This window comes from Brienomyrus brachyistius, chromosome 9 (genome assembly GCF_023856365.1).
Source record: "Brienomyrus brachyistius isolate T26 chromosome 9, BBRACH_0.4, whole genome shotgun sequence".
NCBI lineage: Eukaryota > Metazoa > Chordata > Actinopteri > Osteoglossiformes > Mormyridae > Brienomyrus > Brienomyrus brachyistius.
Window position 1 is genome coordinate 3,852,956 of NC_064541.1, and position 23,319 is coordinate 3,876,274.

General features: G+C 45.0%; 2 protein-coding genes across 4 annotated transcripts in view; one reads left to right on the forward strand and one right to left on the reverse strand.

The window, feature by feature from the left end:
* Nucleotides 1-13,326, reverse strand: part of megf8 (multiple EGF-like-domains 8) — a 30,156-nt gene extending 16,830 nt beyond the window's left edge. The window contains exons 1-23 of one of the 3 annotated variants that reach the window (XM_049024236.1): nt 13,205-13,326; nt 12,820-12,996; nt 11,657-11,914; nt 10,395-10,558; nt 9,964-10,173; nt 9,573-9,753; nt 7,824-7,912; nt 7,410-7,623; nt 7,161-7,341; nt 6,938-7,083; nt 6,723-6,833; nt 6,323-6,474; nt 5,999-6,100; nt 5,767-5,914; nt 5,509-5,672; nt 5,142-5,345; nt 4,838-5,041; nt 4,499-4,738; nt 4,227-4,345; nt 2,406-2,537; nt 2,119-2,232; nt 1,910-1,993; nt 1,567-1,833 (exon numbers count right to left, since the gene is read on the reverse strand). In XM_049024236.1, coding sequence (XP_048880193.1) covers nt 1,567-1,833; nt 1,910-1,993; nt 2,119-2,232; nt 2,406-2,537; nt 4,227-4,345; nt 4,499-4,738; nt 4,838-5,041; nt 5,142-5,345; nt 5,509-5,672; nt 5,767-5,914; nt 5,999-6,100; nt 6,323-6,474; nt 6,723-6,833; nt 6,938-7,083; nt 7,161-7,341; nt 7,410-7,623; nt 7,824-7,912; nt 9,573-9,753; nt 9,964-10,173; nt 10,395-10,558; nt 11,657-11,828 — 3,398 coding nt within the window. In that variant the 5' untranslated portion in view covers nt 11,829-11,914; nt 12,820-12,996; nt 13,205-13,326. Of the gene's footprint in view, nt 1-1,566; nt 1,834-1,909; nt 1,994-2,118; nt 2,233-2,405; nt 2,538-4,226; nt 4,346-4,498; nt 4,739-4,837; nt 5,042-5,141; nt 5,346-5,508; nt 5,673-5,766; nt 5,915-5,998; nt 6,101-6,322; nt 6,475-6,722; nt 6,834-6,937; nt 7,084-7,160; nt 7,342-7,409; nt 7,624-7,823; nt 7,913-9,572; nt 9,754-9,963; nt 10,174-10,394; nt 10,559-11,656; nt 11,915-12,819; nt 12,997-13,204 lie in introns of those variants that run through there. The other 2 variants (XM_049024238.1, XM_049024237.1) reach the window with 2 other exon arrangements.
* On the forward strand, nt 13,190-21,382 carry trim35-28 (tripartite motif containing 35-28). The gene is made up of 7 exons (XM_049024321.1): nt 13,190-13,328; nt 14,403-15,018; nt 15,154-15,249; nt 16,599-16,829; nt 17,328-17,350; nt 17,441-17,559; nt 20,081-21,382. The coding sequence occupies exons 2-7, from the start codon at nt 14,608-14,610 to the stop codon at nt 20,614-20,616; spliced, it is 1,416 nt and encodes a 471-aa protein (XP_048880278.1). The 5' UTR covers nt 13,190-13,328; nt 14,403-14,607; the 3' UTR covers nt 20,617-21,382.
* The last annotated feature ends 1,937 nt before the right edge of the window (nt 21,383-23,319 follow it).

The window sequence follows — 23,319 nt, forward strand, 5'->3', positions numbered from 1 at the left end:
AACTTCTTCAGTCACAAGTTCATATCTTTATCCACTAGGCTACTCATGGAAAGTGCCTTAATTGTTTGGCTTTTTCTTCAATGAGTTTATCGATTTGCACCAGTTGGCTAACTGCTCTCGTCCACGCATTCCTGATTTATGAGTTGCGCATACGCGACCGGAGAGCATTACCCCCATCCAGGTGATATGTTTTTTTGCAAACAGAACAGTAACCCTCTGATTTTTTCCTGCTACCAGCCTTAGCCAGTCCTTAATACCTTAAACCTCTCTGTGCCAGGCTAATATCAACTTCTCAGAACATGTCAGGTACCCAACTATATAGAAAAAGTGACATTGTCCTGGCCCAGACTGATTTACTGCTTTAAAAATCAGATGGAAACAAGGCATGTCATACTATAGTGCACACAAGGTGTGAATGAGAGGACAGGTTTCCGTGCCCATTTTAATTAAACCTTATACATTGAATTAATTTATGATTTGTACAAGTTGAAAAAAAATGACCCAAATATTTTTTTCTGTGTATAGGGAGTGGATTAGAACTACTCACATTACTGGAATTAAGCAGTGTTTCAGACACTTGCATTTTAAGTAAATTTTTAAGTTGTAATTTAACCTGTTTGAGTAATGTAAGCAATCTACTTCAAAGTCTAGTTAATTTCACTGTCTTAAATAGTAATTTTATAAAAACCACATATGGTAGAATTGAATTCTCAAATAAAATCTGGAAATCTGGCTTCTCATTCACACCTTTGTGCACTATAGTAAGGCATACCTTGCTCCCATCTGATTCTTAAAGCAGTAAAATCAGTCGGGACCAGGACAATGTCACTTTTTCTATATAATGGGGTACCTGACGTGTACTGAGAAGTTGATATTAGCCTGGCACAGAGAGGTTTAAGGTACTAAAACGGTCCCCTTACAGCAGGGGTAGGGAACCTGATCCATGGAAGGCCGGTGTGGGTGCGGGTTTTTGGGATGGCCTCTCAATCAGCCAATAACAGTGGATTCCAAGAACTGGAGTTGAGAATCGCTGCTTTATTATTGGCTGACAGAGGTCATCCCAAAAACCCGCACCCACACCGGCTCTCCATGGATCAGGTTCCCTACCCCTGCCTTACAGGCACAATCACGTCATTGCATTGGGCTGCGAAGCTGCGAAGTGGACCAGAAAATCCGAATAAGGAGCTGTGAATAAGTAGCCAACTAAGTAGCTGCTTTTCTGAGTATAAGCAAGTCCAACATGTACTTCAGCGCGCAAACTGTTTAAGGCATCACTCGACCACTGAATATGACGTCAGCATCATAGCGATCATCTATGAATGAAGGACTGAGCCTAATCCACATTTTAAATAATTTGCGAGAAATTAAGCAGATAAACTTTAAAACACAGATGGACAATTTGTAGTTAAAAAAATCTAAACCTCGTAAATTTGTGTGTAATACCTTTTAATAGCCTTAATTTTTGCTGATGTGATTTACTACCTTTTAATACTTTTTAAAACCCCGCAGACACCCTGTGTTAGTGAGAGCACCAAGGCACCATTAGATCAGTAAGGGGTGACTCACGTCTGGTTGCAGTGCAGCACGCCATCGCCAGTGTAACCCCTCTCGCAGTGGCACTCGTATGCCGTGGCTGTGTTCACACAGGTGGCAAAGGGGTGGCAGCGGTGCAGGCCCAGCCGACACTCCTCCACATCTGGGCACGAGGGGTATGACCACACCGCTTCCTTATGGCCTTCCAGGAGGCCCTCCAGGTGCTCCAGCTCCATCTCGGTGACGCGTGGGGGGGACGAGGTCTGTGGTTCAGGGCTGGAGGTGGAACACAGGGCACTGCTATTGCCAGTGGACTGAGTCGTTATAGAGATGAGGGCAGATGCGGGGCATGATTGAGACGGCCAGCAAATCATACCGTGCAGCCTTCACTTCCGCCACAGCAATACTGCAGTTAAAGGCAGAGTCATCTGCAAGCCCCGCCCAATCACCCCGCAGACACCTGGATAAGACAAAACAGCCGGTCAAAGGAGGGAAGGTGGGATGAAGAAAATCGGGGGGGGTGCTGTCTTTGAAGCACTGTGCCTCCGGAGGCGGACAGGCGCAGCAGAAGCAGGGGGGCCTGACCTGCCGATGGTGGGATTGTCGTAATCCCCACACCAGCCACACTGAAAGGTCTGCAGGCACTCTGCGCAGGTGGACAGGGCCGGGCACTGCTTACACTGCGGCGTGGAGTGTACGCTGATGAGGGAGGGGGGTAGTGATGTTACAATGGGTCACTCCACAGTCCCAGAAATCAGAACATGGTTACGTGCCTCACAAACAAGTTTATGGTTGAATTTATGGTTGCAAATAGATTCCAGAGAAAAGATAATGAGATTAAGGCAGAGACTGAGGGAGCAGCCGGTGCCTACCTGTCATACCAGTCTCGGCACTCTCCATACGGGTATTTGGTGAGGTAGGCAGCGAAGTAGAAACAGACCTGGGCAGACTCGCACCAGGCACACTGGCTGGCGTTGGATAGGCATTCTCCACACGTCCTCCTTCTGGGGGTTGGTAAAGGGAACAGGTACTGCCACCATTTAACAGGGTGTCTACAGAAATACCCATGTAAAATTTTGGACATTTTTAGATCTCTGTAATGCCACTTCAAGTCAAATGTAAGATGAATCTAAATGAGAAAACGTGCTTCACCAGAATCAATACCCATACAATTAAACTACAAACCTTCACTCAAATCAGACTGACAGACTCAGATTAAGACATTCAATGTCCCATTCTCCAGCAATACAAACATATAAAAAGGCAGATTTAATAGAATCTTGAATATTTGAAATGGCACTTTCTCATGGATTGCTGGTTCAAAGACAATGCCGCAGACAAGTTAACTGATAGCTGATAGTTGAAACAGCCCAATCTACTTTTAGCAGTCGTTGAACTGAACTGAAAAAAACTGTTGCGTTAATCAAACATTCAAAACTAAGGGGTATACTATGAAGCGAGATTCAGACATGGCCCTTCAAAACCCATTCAATATTCCTTTATCCATTAGACAGACACCACACACAGAGTAATCGTGGGTATGTGGCTACGAAAATGAAACAGATGTTGGCATTTTAGAGCGATATCCATACTCATTTATAACATTCAAAGTGCAAAGGGTAGAATAAATGAACTTAACTATAAAAATAAATGAGAGAGAAATGCCCAGCCAAGTGTGGTTTAAGTAACAGACTTAGGAGGACAGTGCATACCACTTGATTTTTTCATTACATATTTCAATACATCTTCATTAAAGATCCACTATGTCCATTTACCATGAGTGCCTGTAAGCAAGCGACCACTATTGAATGGGAAGCGCATGTGTGAACATAATACTTATTACAATTTGCCCGTAAAATAATCTGGAAAACCAGCGGGTGTGCAACAGTTAAAACAAAAAGACTCGAAAGACAAAAAATGTTCAGTGTCCATATCAGTGCCAGTGATTTATAAAAACTGACTTGGCAGTTGACCCCTTAAGAGTCAGTGAGTTGCATTTAAACTTACATGAGATGCTTCTCAACATCAAACTAAAATACAGTAGCACACCTATTATATGTGGGGGATCCGTACCTGGACCCAACCCTATAAAACACTATGTTTTCTCCTATACATACATACATATTGTATTAATTAATGGCAATAAGGGATTAACAACAGAACATTAATAACAATACACTGTAATAGAAGTTCTGAATGTGGTGTCTTTCTAAGAATATATCTTACAGTATTAGACTCACCCTTTTTCATGTTAAAAAAAAACGAAGAAAATGGTTACTTGAACACATGCACAGCCATACCACCATAGCTAATCTGATAAACAGGATGGCTACTAAGTAAGGCGTGATAGAGCGAAACTTCATCACTCAACTCTAAATGGGGCGCAATTTAAAACTTGTTCGTTGTTTCTGGAATTTTTCCATTGAATATTTTCAGACATTGGGTAACAAAGCACGGACAGGGAAACTGCGAATAAAGGGGGACCACTGTGAATGTTTATAACCCACAAAGACATTAAGACCTACTAAACTGCAGACTTCATAAGACTTTTCATGGCCTTAATTATTTCAACTCAAATTTCAGACATTTTACAACATTCTGATGGCCCCTGGACACCCTGTGTTTCAGGGGGGACACAAGGGACTTTCCATCTGGCCAGCAGATCAAGACACAAGCAGCGATGGGCCACTCACTGGTTGCACACTTTGGGGCACCCCCGCGGGTCACGGATGGATCCTTCCAGCCTTCCCCGCCTGCTGCACTGGTAGTCGCCCTTCTTGCTGGAGCTGATCTGCCACTCACAGTAGGGGTCCTGTGGGCAACACATGAGGTGGCAGTTTATCATTGGCTGAAGGCTGTCAAAGCTGACAAACTGCACCAGGAAGGGGGGAAATTGCCTGTCTGGGCCAGGAAGACAAACCTAACTGGCCTTACGATGTGCCATGGCACAAAATCCCTACTATACCTGAGTGCATGCAGTGCAGTCACGGTAGTCCTCACAGAGGGTGCAGTGCTGTGGAGTGATCAGCAGGTGGCGTTCCAACTCGCCAGACATCTCCAAGCAGGGTTCCACAGAGGTGCGGAGCAGACAACGGTTCTGTGGGGGGCACCAGCCACAGGACTGGTCTGAGAGACAGGCCAGGCAGGAGTAGTACTCTGAGCAGGAGCTTGAGCGGTAAGGCTCCAGGAAGAGGAAGGAGATCTCCTGCAAACGGGACCAGGGCAAGAAGGAGGAGGCACCAGTCAGAAGGTTCCGGCAAGAAACCAAGAAAATAAAGAAGGTATTAAATGGACTAGTACTGACGCTGCCTCCAGGAAAGACGGTCCGGTTCCAGGTCAGGGCCATCTCGCTGGTGTGGCCTGACCCAGAGTTGTTAAGGTAGCCCTCCGCCTCCACCAGGTAGCGGTTACCCCGGGTCAGGTTCTGGAAGAGACGGGATCCACTGGGCCTGGCCAGCAGACGGCTCTCCTTTTCCTGTTGGGCCCCCCAACGGCCAATGACGTCCGACTTAACAGTTTGGGGAAGGGGAAGGATTGAAAAAAAAGTTTCAGGGCGCCTATGTCAGGCCAGTGGGCTGCAGCACTGTCCTGTAGGGGCCCTCGCTTACCAGCTTTAGGGAGTTGGGCCCCGCAGCCATGCGGGCCATGAAGTGGAGCCTCTGGATGCGCGCCCACATGGAGACCGTCTCGGTGGTCGGGGGTGCGGGGGGAGGGGAGCCCCACAGTGGGTGGATGAAGCCACGGAACTGCAGGGTGACGTCCATCTCGGTGGAGGGGCTGAGGGTGATGGAGGTGCTACGCAAGATGGAGACCTGGGGGGGAGTGCAAGCGAGGGAGGGAGAGAGACAGAGTGGGGGGGGGGGTTAGAGGGAGAGAAAGATGGAGGGATGGAGAGAGGGAGGGACATGTGGTATCCTGCATTAAGTGTTAAGCGTGATGAAAGCAGGCGGACAGGGAGCGGTAAGGCCTCAGCACCTTGTCTGGCTGGGAGTTGTTGCGTGGGTGCTGGAAGGTGAGCAGGTGCATCCCAGGGACGAAGTTCTCAGCACGGCAAGAATTGAAGAAGGTAAGAAAGCGCGTGCGCTCCCCCCACCAGCCGTAGGCTCCTGAGATCTGGTCCACGCGGCAGGCGCTCTGCTCTGATAGGCCGGATGAGGACAGGGGGCAGGTTCAGCAATTGGGCTTTCCGTTCGGCTGGTGTCACAGATCCGCTACTCACAGGCGACTACTCACCTAAGACGGGCAAGCAGGACTCATTCTGCACGCACCACCCAAAATCCCCCGGGGCGCGGGGGAGCGAGGCCGGGCTCCCGCTGAACACAAGGCACGACTGACAGTCCGACAGGAAGCGGGCCAGGCCCAGACAGCCGGTGCTACCACACTGTGGGGAGACACGGAAATGTGGTTAGGGCTGGGAAGAGGTGGGCGTGTGCCTGGAGCGCCGAAGCAGGCAGGTGGGGTGTACCGGGTCAGTGGGCTGGTACTCGCGACAGCGACCTTCGCACCAGCTGCACTCAGGATTCTTCAGGCACGAGCTCTCATCGGGGGCCTCGGCACACACGGCGTCCTGAGTGACAGGGCCCACACGCACGCATTACATGCAGATACAGCGACTTACCCAAGCACATTATCGCAGATTCTGGGGGTTTGCACTTCCCTCATGCAAAGGCGGGAACTGATCCCACAACCTCGCAGGTGTGAGGCTACATCTCTACACACTGGTCCACCCCTAAATCACATCACCATTAACATATGCATTACATTTTTTTCCCCGAATGACTTTCCTCACCCTATCTCCCGGATCACTGCTGACGAACAGCGGGACTTTGTAAGCCAGCAGGTCTCCGCGGGCGATCCCACTGTAACCCCCAGTAACCAGGAGCACACGGCCCTCCATCACAGCAGCAACGTGGGAGTACCGTCCCCGCACAACGCCCCCTCCTGTTGGGGGGGACGGGGGCATGACAGCTGTCAGTGGTGGTGATGACATTCAACCCTGGGGCATCTGTACATTCAGCTAGACATGGCTGGTGTTATAAATCATTCAGTTCTGAGCACAGCTCAGGAATACCGATTTCTTTCCATCACTTTCTAGGGCCCCCACCCGGCCCTCACTGCACGGTACGGTTGATCGAGGCCTAACCCTAACCCACATCGATGGCCAACATGCTCAGGTGGAGCTGACTCACGCTGCGTGGGATCCACCCCGCCAGTGACCCACTGGTGACAGCCCAGGTGATAGAAGAAAATGTCCTCATCATAGCACTTCTCCTCCTGGTAATGGATGTGCACGTTCCCACCTGAAAAAGAGGAAGGGGATGGATGGAGCAAGACCACGACCAGCAGACATAGGCAGGTTTCCTGTTCCTCTTGGTCATGTTGAGCGGCACGGTGGTTTTCTCACCGAACACAACCATATAGTTGCCGATGACGGTGGCAGAATGGAATGCCCTCTCCCTGGGACCATTGGCCGGGAACCGGGAGCGCAGAGAGGTCCAGAAGCGTCGGTCCAAATGGAACATGTCCGTGGAGTTGACGCGCACACTGAACCTGAGGGCGACCGTGCCGTGTGAATGGGCTTAAAGGGTGCCGCCACCTCAGCGGACTCCGCGGGTCATCACCTTTACCTGGCGGTGGTGGGTCTGTGGCCACCGTAGACCAGCAGGGTCCGGGACGGCCGGTGGAACACCATGGAGTGGCCTGCTGTGGCCGGGGGCTTCCCCCCCGATGGATGCACCACCTCCCACTGGCGTTTCCGCAGGTCAAAACGGTACAAAATCGAGGAAAACATGTCCTCTGGTGTGCGTCCTGCGGGAGAGGTGACAGTCAGTGCCAGAGCCCGCCACCCGCCTCACACCCACACGCGACTAACGTACCCCCGAAGATGTAAAGGTAGCCATCCACCACGGCAGCTGCATGGTTTGCCAGTCGGGGAGCCCCTGGAAGGTCCCCTCTCCCGTGCTGCTCCCACCTGTCTTCCAGGGGGTGGTACATCCAGATGTCGCCTGCCAGTGAGCCATCAGCAAGCTCGCCTCCATACACGAGCATCTTCCCTTGCCATTCGACAGCCGTGTGGGAGTGTCGAGCCGCCTGCCATGAGAGCTGTGTTATTTTCCTTTTCTCACCAGCAAGTGACTAATGATTTGTCAGTCGCATTAAATCACAAAAGCATATGAATGGAGGGTGAGCTGGCTGGCAGCTGGTTAAGGCAAGGCAGTAAAACGGCCCCCAGGGAAACAGGACCAATGAAAGCTCTCGTCAGCAGGAGCTGGACCAGGGGCAATTCTCACCGGTGTAAACGTGTGCTGCACCGCCTCCCATTGGTTACTTGTGAAGTTGTACCTCACCAGATCCCCCAGAGCCTTGTTCAAGTCGAAGCCTGACATGAGCAAAGGACACAGCAAAGGTCAAATAACACACAGGTCAGATAACAGATAGCTGTAGAGGCCACGATGGATGATGGAACAGACATTGAACTATCTAGTAAGTCATCATCCTATCAAAAGAGACCAGTAACACCAAAACAGGCATCAAGAATCTATTTGTTAGATCAAAACAGATGCTTCTGTTTAACCCTCTGGGGTCTAAGGGTAGGGAACATGCTTTCACTGATTGGAGCATGATCACACATTTCATTCAATATCATAAACCTAATTCATGGCAAATAATTTATTTCTTATTTATACTACGGGACCGTTGAATGCTTGAATCTGATTGGCTGACGAACGTTCTGAGGTGTGCAATTATTTTCAGATAAACGCACGGCGAACGTAGTTCCAGGTAGCTCTCTTGACCGCATTACAGTTCCATATCACTTCGCATAGTTAACTGTAATAATGGAAATTAGCATACAGTACCTATACAGCACACAGGACTAACAAAAACAACAACATGACAGACGATTTTCCGAAAGTACATTTTAATATTTACGGTGAATATGAAACTTTCAACAACTGGGCTGCAGCAGTATTAGTTAGCCTAGTGTACCAACTTAAAGGCTACACATGACATTTTTCACAAGCGAGGTAATAACAGCGCTGCATCTTAAAGCAGACTTACAGTTTAGAGACGGTGCTTCAGAACGCTTCGCGTCGTGGCCGCATTACCATCTCGGGTGTGCATTATTTTCTAATAATTCAACGGCCTGTCGTCAATTATTCCATACATATTTGCTTAGGCATTAATCTCATATTAATCTTAGTGTACTTTGGAAATATGTGAGTTTTACGTGAAGTTTGTAATTTGACATAAAAGTATAGACACTGCAAAATGCAGTTTGGAACACTTATTAAATAATATTATTAATAATATTATTAAAGTAGTAAGCAATGGTGGCAGTTTGTTTTGATCCCAGATATCTGATCATCAAAGATTTGGCTACATGAAGATGACTAAATGGTATAGTTACAACATTCAGTTTGATAAATAAGAAAAACCTAACTCATGTGACTATTTCTGGGCTCCTTTCATTGAATATGTAGCAACTTTCATGTGTATGCATGAGCGATTCACACCTGGCCACACCCCTCCCCCCTTTTATGGCAGTGATGGGGATGTATCTGGATCGCGGTTCACCGTTGAGTTTCCAATTACACCGTAGAGTAATCAAATTACCATGTGGATGCGATTTGAATACACGGAAATGCGGCTATTTATAATGCGAACAGCAATCTTCAGGTGAGGGCGGCACTACACGCAACCGATACAGGTAAAACAATGAAAGGTGACATGGTTTACTTTTTTGCTGATTTAACCTAATTTTAAAAACATCAATACTTTAGACAATTGACATTTTGAATGGAAGACAGATTACAGATTTAGTCAGCGTTTTTCTCATGATTGTACATGAAGATTAAGGCGAGATATAAACTGAAATAGACACGAAAAGTATGCTGCGTCGCTGACAACCCGAGAGGGTTAAGAAAGTTTTCACTGTTCCCAATTTCAATTCAAACATGTGTTACAGTTTTATTTCATGTAAAAACACATGGATTTTTTCCAACTCTAATGAAAGCAATAAGAAGTGTTGAGAGTCTCACCCCCAAACAGGTACATGGCTTCAGTGGAAGGCAGGTACACTCCAGCGGCAGCTGTGCGGCGTGGCGTGTTGGCGTCGCCCCCACTGACCTCCCACCACTGCCCTGCCCCACTGTCGTCACGGAGACCCAGCTGGCAGCTCCGCCCGACAAAACCAGAGCTGCACAGGCAGCGCTCACCCTTCTGTGAAGACAACATCCTGAATCAATATCCGGGGCGGGGGCACAGAGGGTAAGTGAGAGCCCCTACACAGAGAAGCATATCTTTGTGCCCTCTCTGCTCATAATTCAGCATATTTTCAAGTTCTTCATTATTTATGGGATTGATTGCATCTTTTGGTGAGTGGGGAGAGTGGCCTGAAGTAAACAGTAAGCTCTAATGCAGCTGGTTCACCTTGTCACAGGAGCCGTGCAGGGGACAGACATGAGGGCAGAGCGGGCTGCTACAGTCGGGCCCCCCCCAGCCCTCGGGACAGAGGCAGCGGGCTGATGGTGTGTCACAGCGCCCGTGCCCGCTGCAGGCTCCCGGGCACACCGAGAAGGAGTAGGTGGCATTGAAGCCCAGCAAGTTGTAGTTTGCGTCGCTGAACAGGTGCAGCAGCATCTGGGAGAGAGAGAAGCAGACCAAGCCAGATGCATGGGCTGGGAATGAGCAAAAAAACACCACACCATCCAAAGAGAGAGGGCTCCATTTTACAGACCTCCAGACAGAACTTCCCAGACATTATGATGTATACAATGCTGATACTGTTTAGTGCAGCTGATTTGTAGGATATCATGGCTATGCAGAGGTGTTACCATGTATATAAACAAATGTATTATTACCTTGCCAGACTTTGCCTCTATAGGTTGTGGCAGGGTCGTACCACTGAGGCTCGCCAGCAGGGGGCTCCGGTATGAGTCGCCATCGTAAACAAACAGGTAATCGTAAGTGCACTCCGTCTCCATGAAGGTGAAGTTCAGAACGATGCTGTAACTGCTGCTCGGGGCTGTGTCAGTGAAGAAAAAGGGCAGAATATAAGGAAATTCTTTATTGCATTCAAACTGAATGCATTTTAAAAATCACCAATAACTAAAGGATTTAGGATGTTTTGGTTTATGTTGTAACAAAGTTGCATTGTAGAATTATGTCAGAAATTAATAAATGCACAGTTTAGGTAACTGCCTGAATTACTATCTGTTGGGGTTCTTGGTTTTTCCCCCCTTAAGATACTTAACTAAGCTTACTTATGACAGAAGACAGGTTAGGTAGTGCTTGATTGTAAGAAATATTTCACCTGCTCATAACTTGTTCCGGGGCGGCATGGTGGTGCAGTGGTTAGCACTGTTGCCTCACACCTCTGGGACCCGGGTTCGAGTCTCCGCCTAACTCACGTGTGTGTGGAGTTTGCATGTTCTCCCCATGTCGTCGTGGGGTTTCCTCCGGGTACTCCCATTTCCCCCCACAGTCCAAAAACATGCTGAGGCTAATTGTAGTTGCTAAGTTGCCCATAGGTGTGAGTGAATGGTGTGTGAGTGTGCTCTGCAATGGGCTGGGCCCCCATCCTGGGTTGTTCCCTGCCTCGTGCCCATTGCTTCCAGGATGGGCTCCGGACCCTCCGCGACCCAGTAGGATAAGCGGTTTGGAAAATGGATGGATAACTTGTTCCTCAAGACAGGTTTTTTAAACTGCACTTATTTTCACATTATGTTAAATCCATTCTAGGTAGGGTGACCAGAAAGTAATCCATGTCAGGGAGGACACTGAGTTAGGACAGGATTTATAGACAACCTTTTCAATGAAAAGGACCTGCAGGAGGTCACTTAAGGGTGGAATTCTTGCTGTGTGCTGATTGGTCAGTCTCATCATACATGTATCACTAATGTTATTGTGAAATAGCTGAATGTGCCTTTCTATCAAACAAACAAACCAGTCAAAGCACAAGAAGAATTGAACTATTTATACAAGCACACGAGCCTTTCAGTTTTAAAGCCGTTTGTAAAACTTGAAGTAGTTCAAAGTGTCCCAGAAATGGATTATCTGGTCACCCTAAACATAAGGCACACTGAACTAATACCATTATTCTGTCAACCCAACCTTTCCTTACCCTTAATTAGCCACTCGCAGTTGCCATTGACGGAGTAGTTTCCTGGCCCATCTGTGACATACCCTGGAGGTCCCCTGAGCACTTGCCGTTGACCCTTACAGTCCCCAGCCTGGCTACTGGAGACCCAGGCCCACAGCAGGACCATCAGGAGGGGAGAGAGCCAGCCAGTCATCGCTCCCACATCGAGTCCGGGGGTGGGGGCACAAGATCACGGCAGGAGTCAGTCCTTCAGCTAGTTTAAAAACTGGGAACCTAAAACTGAAACGCAGAAACGTGACTGACCAAAGTTGCCCTGCATGTGGCCCAGTCCAGTCCAAACAAACACTATATTAACAACACGATGATGGTGATGGGAAAAATGGGGAAGGGTCAGAACAAATGTTGAGGCCTGGCTTATGTTTGAGAAGCAGAAAGGTTCAGGTCTTAATAACTGTAAAGTTACGGAAAAAGAACACAAGTCAAATATCACAAGGTATCACCTTAGCTTTTACAGGTCATTATTTGTTTGCATTTTGTCTTCCTACGACAATTTCTTTCTGGACAACATCTTTTTAAAAAACGACTAGGGTACCAGCTACATTTCAACAAGAGTCCAGGTAAGCAAAAAGATCATTTGTCGTACAGTTGCAGTAATACAATTGCATAACATACAGTATAATAATGCACAATAAAAGCTGAGAACTGTTTCATCTCCGCTTGGAAGGAAAGGCATCGCTATGCAAGTCTTACATAGAATTCAATCGCTAGGCAAATAATACGCAGCGTATTAAAGTAACTCAATATTTGCGTATTTAAAGAAAACTAAGTTGAAAACGACAAAGGAAATATTTTATTCCGAACCACACCAAGCAGCTAAGACTGTTCGCCGATGTTATAAACAGCTACGCATCCAAACAGCGAGATCTTTATACATTTCCTTTTATATTAAAATGTAAACGATTATTCTCCGATAAGTTATCTAAAACACATAACGGACCGTCTCGATAATTGTTAATAATTAACTATCGTTCAAATATTACCGTTAAATAATGTACACATTATAATATACAGCCGCTAGTGCCTAATAATAACAATCACAAGAAACAAAACAGTAATAATGATAATTACCGTTATTATAACATTATCGTTATTATTATAACGATAATGATATTTGTAGTACTTACCGGTTTCCCCATAGTCATATTCACATTTCTATTTATCCTCCCACACACTCCCCAAACGAAGCGGCTGTCCGCAGCACTGCCAGCGGCCGCCGCACGGAGCTTACGCGGCTAAAGGACGGCCCCCAACCGGTCACCCACTCCAGTCTGAGGATTCGCTGGGGCCTGCAGAAAGGGCCGCTTCGAATGCAAACACAAAGGCGGCCGTTAGTGGAGCTGAAAAACGACGCACGGCAGATGCACGGCGTCGTAAACACCACTGAGGCGCATGTCAGTCCGCCATTTGAGGAAACCTGAGGCGATTTGCTACGACCCCGGACCGGGTACCGGCTCGGGCCACACAAAACGGGGAAAACGGATGGACGGATAAACAGAAGATGATACAAACCATACGGCGTGTCCTCTAGCGTACCCAATGCCGTGACGTCACGACCACGTTCGGTCACACGGGCCGAATATTGCCGAAACCGAACCCGGGGACTAGGGACGGTGTGTCCGGCTCAACGATGCTGGTAAGTGAAGCCCAAATACAAATAAACATCCAGATTCATTACATGTTTTCACTGGTGCTATAGGTGTGAGGCAACAGCGCAAACCACTGCGCCACCATATGGTCAAATTCCAAAAAAATAAAATAAAAAATTATATATATATATATATATATATATATATATATATATATATATATATATATATATATATATATATATATATATATATAATAAAAAAATGTAGAACAGGCAGTCATTTATCAGTGGGGTGTTCCCCACAGCTTGTGCAGTGGTTAGCACTGTTGCCTCACACCTCTGGAACCCGGATTCGAGTCTCCGCCTGGATTACATGTGTGCGGAGTTTGCATGTTCTCCCCATGTCGTCGTGGGGTTTCCTCCGGATACTCCGGTTTCCCCCCCACCAGTCCAAAAACATGCTGAGGCTAATTGGAGTTGCTGAATAGCCCGTAGGTGTGCATGTGTGAGTAACTGGTGTGTGAGTGAATGGTGTGTGAATGTGCCCTGCGATGGGCTGGCCCCCCATCCTGGGTTGTTCCCTGCCTCATGCTCATTGCTTCTGGGATAGGCTCTGGACCCCCCACGACCCAGTAGGATAAGCGGTTTGGAAAATGGATGGATGGATGGTGTTCCCCACAGCAGAACATCCCCGTTAGCTGGATAAACTTAAGCCAAACAGTAAAACTGTTCAATAGGTGGAAAAGTAAGTAACATTCCTGTTGGACAGTCCTTACATTTGACTTACCTGGGTAAAGAAAAAATCCTGCTTTGTGGAACACCCCCCAGAAAACTGGTTTTAGTGTGAACAATGAACCGCAATACACACAGGATAGTGGTTTTCCTAAGCCAGGGATGAGCATGGACTTAGCTAGATGAACAACACAAGGCAGTAAGCACCAAGGAAGTTGTTATTTCTGTTGTCACTCGTAAATGTCATCCAGTATTGTTTTAAATCACTTCTTCATTCCTGACAGAAGTAGTATTCCTACATTGCTATATTTGTTCAAGTTTTGGGCCTCAATTGTGCCCCCTATAGGCGCCTATGTAGTACTGCATCTACATGCATTTTTTTAACAGGAAGAAGGAGGAGCTGTTGACCTAGCCTCGCCGCTTGCGGATTGATTGAACTGAAGAAAAATTAAGTTTCATTGTTATATTTTAAAACAAGTGCCACTGACACTTCTCCGAATCAGATCGTGGGATTTTTTACCCTGGAGAAGTGAGCCGTCATTTCCTCGGTGAACCGATGAAAAAGTGAAAGTAAAGTTTCGAGACGGGAGTCATGGAGGACTACGAAATGCAAGAGAGGCCCTCTCTCCTTGAGGAGGACCTCACATGTCCTGTGTGCAAGGACATATTCAAGGAGCCCGGGCTCCTGCCCTGTAGTCATAGCTTCTGTCGTGACTGTCTGGAGCGCTATTGGCAGCAGAAGGGAATCCGCGAGTGCCCGGTGTGTCGGAAACGGTGTGAAGGGGAACCCATACCTAACCTGGCCCTGAGGAACACTTGCGAATCCTACCGGAAGGAGAAGGGCTGCTGGGCGCCGTCCGGATTCGAGCCGCTTTGCGGTCTGCACCGTCGGGAGCTGGTGTTGTATTGTGTAAAGGATGAGGAACCGGTGTGCGTCGAGTGCGTCACACTGCACCCGGGGCACGATCTGAGACCAGTGGACCGGGGAGTGCCGGCCTGCAAGGTAGGAGGCCTGGAACCTGGCGATCATCAATGACAGGCATTAGGGGGAGCTGTGAGTGTGGAACCGGTTTGACAGGGAAATTTCACACATCACATTGTTTAAATTTGTCCTTTGTATGTATCCTGTCCACTTTAGGAAGAGCTTAACATTAAAATAAAGGTCTTGGAGGAGAAGTTGGACCTGTATAAGAAAATAAAAAGAAAATACAGTGAAACACTGGAACACATAAAGGTAATATGGCTGTTTTGTCATTCATTTTAAACTGACATTATTTCAGACTCTAGAGAGTGCTCTGTTTTTTTGTGTGACACAATGTGGTGAGGTAGCTTCCTAGTTTGATGACTTGACTCCACATTCACCCTGTCTGTTATCTTCTGCTACTTAGAAAAATGTCCAGAATTGGCCTGAATCAGGGATTTCAAAGCTTTTTATTTATTTATTTTTAAACCAGGATCAAATGAAAATGGTCCAGAGCTAAGAACCACATATGTGCACACATAAATAAGAATTTGGACCAGTCACCCTTTAAATATTTTTCACTTTGCATGAACTGAATTGCTGTTGACCTGTAAACTTACAATGTGCTTTTGTAGACTCTCAGTTGAAGATCCCTGACCAAATTGAAAGAAGATGGCTAGTTAAATTACTGCACAGTTTGTCTTACCAGAGATAAATAGTGCTTTGTGATGTGGCCTAAACTTTAGGATGGGGGTCTCCAACTCACATCCTGCAGAGCCCCTGTCCCATAGGTTTTCTGTCCTACCTGGCTTCTGATGAGCCAGACCTGTTCTCAGGTAAATACCAGAAACAGGCATGGCTCATCCAAACCCTGGTATGATAGAAAACCCTTCTGGATAGTATCTAGTTGGAGACCCCTGCTTTGAGATAATTCACTCCATTAAGGGGCCTGGTATATTGTGCTAAACTGCTATAAGAAACATAGCTGCATCATGTGTGCTGATCCTGGTCCTTTTGCTCAGGCAGTTCCATGTCATGTTTTTTAAGCCCAGTATTAACCCAAATATTACACTCTGTACATTAATTGTATTTTCAAATACATGATTATTTGTGAGGAATGTGTAGCACAGTGGGTCAGACATTGGCCTCAGATCTACAATTCTGCCTCCGCCATTTTGTGGCGAGATTGTATTTATGTGAGTTGCCTCTGGATTTTTCCTGCATTACAAAGACATACATTAGGATAACTGGCATCCCTGAATTGTCCGCAGAGTGTGACTATGCTATGTGGTCCCATGGCATCCAGTCCAGACCCTCCTCTCCTCTGTGCTTCCTGGGATACACTCTGAGCTCACTGTGACCTTGTGCTGGTGACGCTATCGAAGATAGATGACTGAATGTTTTTGCATTGTGTGCAATCAGAGTAGAAAATATACTCAAGACATCCATCCATCCATCCATTTTCCAAAACGCTTATCCTACTGGGTCCCGGGGGGGGGGTTCCGGAGCCTATCCCGGAAGCAATGGGCACGAGGCAGGGAACAACCCAGGATGGGGGGCCAGCCCATCGCAGGGCTATACTCAAGACAAGGTATGAAAATAATTTGGGCTGCTCTCTTCAGATTCAAACTCAGCAAACGCAAGTGCAGATAAGCGGTGAGTTTGAGAAGCTCCGCCTGTTCCTGGCAGAAGAAGAAGCACGAAGGATTGCTGAGCTGAAGTCAGAGGAGGGAGAAAAGAAGCAGAAAATGAAGAGCAGGATTTCAGAGCTGAACAAAGACATCTCAAAGCTGTCAGAGCTGCTCCAGTCCATAAAGAGGGAGATGGGGGCAGAGGACTTGACCTTCTTGCAAGTATGAGATCCTTTTGCATACTTAGCCAGAACTGACATTACAAGCATTTAAGGTTAAGATGAAACTTTATTAATCTCAGGGGGAAATCCTTGTGTATATAGCAAGCAAGAACATAGAGCACAGATGAACATGCATACAGTGTAAAGTGCATAGACAGTACCCTCTGCATACGGATTTAAAAAGTACACAGTACACAAATAGAATATCCTGAGAAATGGAATATTGGAATATTAAACTAACATACTAACTAATAATAATTGTGACCCTGTACTAGATTAGTTATTATAGGAGGTGGGTAGTAAAGTTAATTGCTTAATTTTATAGTTTGCAAGTTAGTGTGGGATCATTTAACCCAATTATACAGTACATTACTGCAATTTTTTTTTGTCTGTCAAAATTATAGAAGTGAATTCACAAAAACTTTCCCGAAAATATTATTGTCATACATTTCATGGAGTTTTTTGTAAGTTTAAAAATGCATTGTGTTGTGTTTTTCAGAATTTCCAATCCTTAAAAAGAAGGTAAGTACATTTCACTACATTTACCAGCATGCAGTTTTCCAATTCTTCGCCTAGTCCCACACAGCAGTCAACTCCGAAATGTCACTGCAGGGCCCAGTGGATCGACGAGGATCCCCCGAATGTCGCAGGAGGGCTCATTGATGTGGCTGGTCACCTGGGATCCTTGGGTTACAGGGTCTGGGAGAAGATGCAGTCATGTGTTCAGAAGAGTGAGTATAACTAGGGTCTGTGAAGACAAAGACTGTGAGTTTTAGTTACCTGGCATATCTGCCTAGTGAATGTTCAGCATAGCATGTGAAAATTAGAGTTGTGCTCTCTGTGAGACGCATAAACATATTTGTACAGGTGAGAGTAAGTTTGGGGTCACAGAGCAGGTCTATCCGGTATTCAAGACCCCCATAGAGACTGCAGGTTCACGGACCCAGTGGCATCATTGCTTTGTTGGCCCTGGGATTTGAACCAACACACGCAAAAATCAGAGGGAAAAAAGGGTCCAAATTATTCAGTTAATCTTATTTTTGTTTTGGTAATTGCAAGAATTATAATTAAGAGAGAAAAAAATTTCTGAAAAATGAAAGCGTGGCTGGTCTCAAAATCCAAAGCAGTTCACCCCAAAACAAAAATTCAACAGCAATGTCTCTTACCAGAAATCATAACCTGGTTATTGATGATAATCCACAGACTTTGTAGTGAGCAGTTTAATATACGAACTGTTTCCTTCTACCAAACTCCACACGCCAATTGTAAGATATGAGCACCTAGAGCTTCACGATTCTGAAAAAATGTGGCGTGATTTTTTTTTTCTTAGAATTGAGATCACTATTCTCTGTAATTAATTTTTTTCTCAAGTGTCAACATTTATTGTACTCATTAAACTGAAAAAGGAAACATAACAAAACATAGTCAGGTCCATAAATATTGGGACATCGACACAATTCTAATCTTTTTGGCTCTATACACCACCACAATGGATTTGAAGTGAAACGAAAAAGATGTGCTTTAACTGCAGACTTTCAGCTTTAATTTGAGGGTACTTACATACAAATCAGGTGAACGGTGTAGGAATTACAGCAGTTTGTATATCTGCCACCCACTTTTTAAGGTACCAAAAGTAATGGGACAATTGGCTGCTCAGCTGTTCCATGGCCAAGTGTGTGTCATTCCCTCATTATCTAATTTACAAGGAGCAGATAAAAGGTCTAGAGTTCATTTCAAGTGTGCTATTTGCATTTGGAATCCGTTGCTGTCAACTCTCAATATGACATGCAAAGACCTATCACTATCAGCGAAGTAAGCCGTCATTAGGCTGAAAAATAAAAACAAACCCATCAGAGAGATAGCAAATACATTAGGTGTAGCCAAATCAACTGTTTGGAACATTCTTAAAAAGAAAGATCGCACCGGTGAGCTCAGCAACACCAAAAGAGTTGCAAGACCACGGAAAACAACTGTGGTGGATGACCGAAGAAATCTTTCCCTGGTGAAGAAAAACCCCTTCAGAACAGTTGGGCAGATCAAGAACACTCTCCAGGAAGTAGGTGTATGTGTGTCAAGGTCAACAATCAAGAGAAGACTTCACCAGAGTGAATACAGAGGGTTCAACTAAAGATGTAAACCATTGGTGAGCCTCAAAAACAGGAAGGCCAGATTAGAGTTTGCCAAACAACATCTAAAAAAGCCTTTACAGTTCTGGAACAACATCCTATGGACAGATGAGACAAAGATCAACTTGTACCAGAGTGATGGGAAGAGAAGAGTATGGAGAAGGAAAGGAATTGCTCATGATCCAAAACATACCATATCATCAGTGAAGTATGGTGGTGGTAGTGTCATGGCGTGGGCATGTATGGCTGCCACTGGAACTAGTTCCCTTGTATTTATTGATGATGTGCATGCTGACAAAAGCAGCAGGATGAATTCTGAAGTGTTTCGGGCAATATTATCTGCTCATATTCAACCAAATGCTTCAGAACTCATTGGACGGTGCTTCATAGTGCAGATGGACAATGACCTGAAGCATACTGCGAAAGCAACCAAAGATTTTTTTAAGGCAAAGAAGTAGAATGTTATGCAATGGCCAAGTCAATCACCTGACCTGAATCCGATTGAGCGTGCATTTCACTTGCTAAAGACAAAACTGAAGGGGAAATGCCCCAAGAACAAGCAGGAACAGAAGACAGTTGCAGTAGAGGCCTGGCAGAGCATCACTAGGGAGGTAACCCAGCGTTTGATGATGCCTGTGTTAAAACCAAGTATTAAAAAGTGAAAGTTTGATTTATGATTGTTAATTTGTCCCATTACTTTTGGTCTCTTAAAAAGTGGGTGGCAGATATACAAACTGCTGTAATTCCTACACCGTTCACCTAATTTGTATGTAAACACCCTCAAATTAAACTTGAAAGTCTGCAGTTAAAGCACATCTTGTTCATTCCATTTCAAATCCATTGAGGTGGTGTATAGAGCCAAAAAGATTAGAATTGTGTCGATGTCCCAATATTTATGGACCTGACTGTAACTGTGCCAAACATCTGGTAGATCCCGGAACGGCATATTAACTACTGACAAAAGAAAGGAAACTCTCAATTGGCCTTTCAGTTAGGGTAACCAAAACCGCCATTGCAAAAGTTCCAGTACCAAAAGGGGAGTACTTTTTTGGTAATTTGGGGTGGGACTTGAAATGCTTTCTTTGTCGTTTGGTCATGCAAATAGCCGGCCTATTCTTGTCTGTAGTTCCCGTCATACTGGACCCCAACACAGCCTCACCCTGGCTCTGGATATCACCGGATCTGTCCAATGTGAAGGACAACCATGGAAGGCAGCAGTTGCCTGACAACCTGGAGCGCTTTGACCCCTGCGTATTCGTTATGGGCTCCCAGGGTTTCACCTCGGGCCGCCACCGTTGGGATGTCCGCGTGGGTGACAACCCCAAATGGATTCTGGGAGTGTGCAAGGAGTCAGTAGTACGCAAGCGCCGTTTCACCGTGACCCCCAATGCCGGTGTCTGGACCATCGGGCTCAGCAAGGGCACCTACAATGTGCTGACCACCCCACGCACGGTGCTGAACCTGGAGACTAAGCCTGACACAGTGAGGGTGAAGCTGAACATGGACAAGGGAGAGGTGTCTTTTTTCAACCCCAGTGACGGGAGTCACATCTGCACCTTCACCGAGAAGTTCACTGAGAGGGTCTTTCCCCTTTTTGGGCCAGGACTACACAGCACTCCCATGACTGTGTGCCCAGCAAAAGTCATCATTAGAGCAGTGTAGGTGCTGCACAGCGGGGATACACGCATGCATGATTACATAAAGACTGTAGCCATGTGGCCTAGGGAATCGAATGGCTTTTCTGCAGAATTCCTTTGCATATCCTAGTGCAGGATATACTTATAAATTTTAAGCATATAAATTTTAAGATTTAAATTGACATGTAAAACTGTCTGGTATAAGTCTTATAGATACTGCTAAAACATATTTGAGAAAAATGTTGCTTATTCTGTATAAGGAGTGGATTTCTTTGGGAATCTGTTTTTGCTGGAGGATTGTTTCTTTTAAGCAGCCTTGGTGGCCACTGGGGGGAGCTGTGCACTGGCACCTCAGGAGAATTACATCAGCCTTCTTTTTTGGAGGATGTCTAACAGCGCATTATGTAATAACTAGACAAAGTGTGAATAAAGATATCATTTTGGTTGTTTAAGACAATGCACCATATTATTGCATTTTCATCATAAAGTGCAACTCCTGCATTTTGTAATATCCACCATACTTAACATTTACATTATTTGCTAATTTTCTTTGGTTCTGACAAGATCCAATCTGGATTTCATTTATGCCATTTGGTTGAATCTGCTCTTTTAATGATCTTCCATTGGCCGCTGATTTGGGTGATTCTGTGTTGATGCCTTTAGACTATTCATTTCGTGCTGCCTCTGGGTATGATTATCGAAAGCTTCAACACTTGTTACTATTTTTATGTTGGTGATATTCATTTCTATTGCTCTTTTAAACATAATGAATAAATTATGAATAAATGGTATTTGTTGATTGTATGAATGCTATCAGGGACAGGTTAGCGGGTGATTTTCTTTACAACTTGATGACAAAATAGAAGTTTTATTAGCATTTGGTCATCGTTGTTCCACACCACAGTGCACAACAACAGAATGTGTCCTCTGCATTTAACCCATATGTGGCATAGCCAGGGGCAGCTAATTCAGCACTGGGGAGCAGTGCATTGCTCAGGGTACCTCAGTGGTGCCCTTGCTGGTCAGGGATTCAAACTCACAGTCTTTTAATTACAAGTGCACTTCCCTAACCATTAAGCCACCACTGCCTACAGAGGCTAGTGATTTTGATAACCTGTAATTACGAACATAATTGGAACATTATCTTCATAAACATGTTCTAATGTCAAAGCTAGCACATTTTGCACAATTTTTTTTTGTAACTAGACTCCCAAATTAATCATGTTACTTGCACTTGCTTATACTATTTTCACAACAATTATTTCTAAACTGCATAAGGAGATGCTTATGCATTTGTGTTTTCTCACATTGACTTTCCTGCATTTATAGTCAGTTCGAGTAGCTTCAGCACGTCTGCTTACTAAATTTAGTAAATTGTCCTATGTGACTCCCCTTTTAAAATCTTTCTTATTATTCCCAGTTTTTTATAGAATGCAGTTCAAGATTTTAACAGTTTTAAGGTTTTTCATGGTCAGACCCCAGGTTATTTAAGTGATTTATTCTATTTGCACCATTTTACTTGCATTTCCCTGCATTTTGTAATAAATTTAATATTACATATTGCATTCAAACCATTCCAAAATGCAGGTGGAGTTATATTATGAAGTGAAAATTTGTTACATTTTGTTGAGTTATTATATAGTGGGGTATTGTATAATGTGTAGTTACAGGTTGACTGTAAAGGATGTTGCTAGGGCTGTTTTAGGGGGGATTTATTCCAATAGATGTACACTAATTAGTTTAAACAGTGCATTCTCATTCATTTCCATTACAATCAGACCCCCATGAAAAGACTTAGCCTCCATTCTCATAAATCCCTAGTGACACTTCTGGCAACCTGAAATTATGTTCATTCTACATGAAAATATCCTGTTGTCACTGATCTGATACCAGAGGCAAACTTAACCAGATATTTACACAGATAAGACTATACAAAATAACTATAAAGCCACCTTTAATGGCAAATGGTTGACAGAGAAGGAAAGGGTCACTATTCTGTAATGTTATAAACATATTTGTATATCCTCACATAGTTTGATAGCAAATCCTCAAATCTTAATTGATTAGCCTGAAATCTTTATGTGTATCATTTTATATGTTCTAAATATTCTAGAAATATATACTCAAACTTTATTATATTTAGTTCTTTATTGGTTTATTGGTAAACCGTGCAATGGAAATGTACAAAATACATATATTAATGCTCTGCAGTCCTTCAGGTCAAATTTTCCAGAAAGGAAACTAAGAAATTCAGTCACGGGAATGTAAACAGACTGGAAGGTAATATAAATGTAGGCCAGTTAGGCCAATGTAGTGCTGCTGGCCCTCTATCTGAGACGAAGGGAAATCACCCCATTGTATATTGTGGTTATTTATTATCCCAGGGCTTTCACTAAATTGTAATTCTCACTCTGTTGTGTCATATTTCATGAAATAATCATCATCACTTTATTAATCCCTGTGGGTAAATTGTCTTTTACACCTCCCTCAACTTGCTATTTATAGAGTAAATGGCTTGCAAATAGCTGCCACCCATAGTGATACCCAGGGCACTGAGGGCCTTGTTGAGGCTGGGTTTGAACCATTGATCTTGTGATTACAAGCACACAGGCTTAGCCGACTGAGCCACATGCTGCCCCCTGATTGTCATTTACCCATTCTAATTGCCCTGGTTGTAATCAAATATTGAGTAAAATTTAATCAACAAAGTTGGAAAAAATGGAGACGC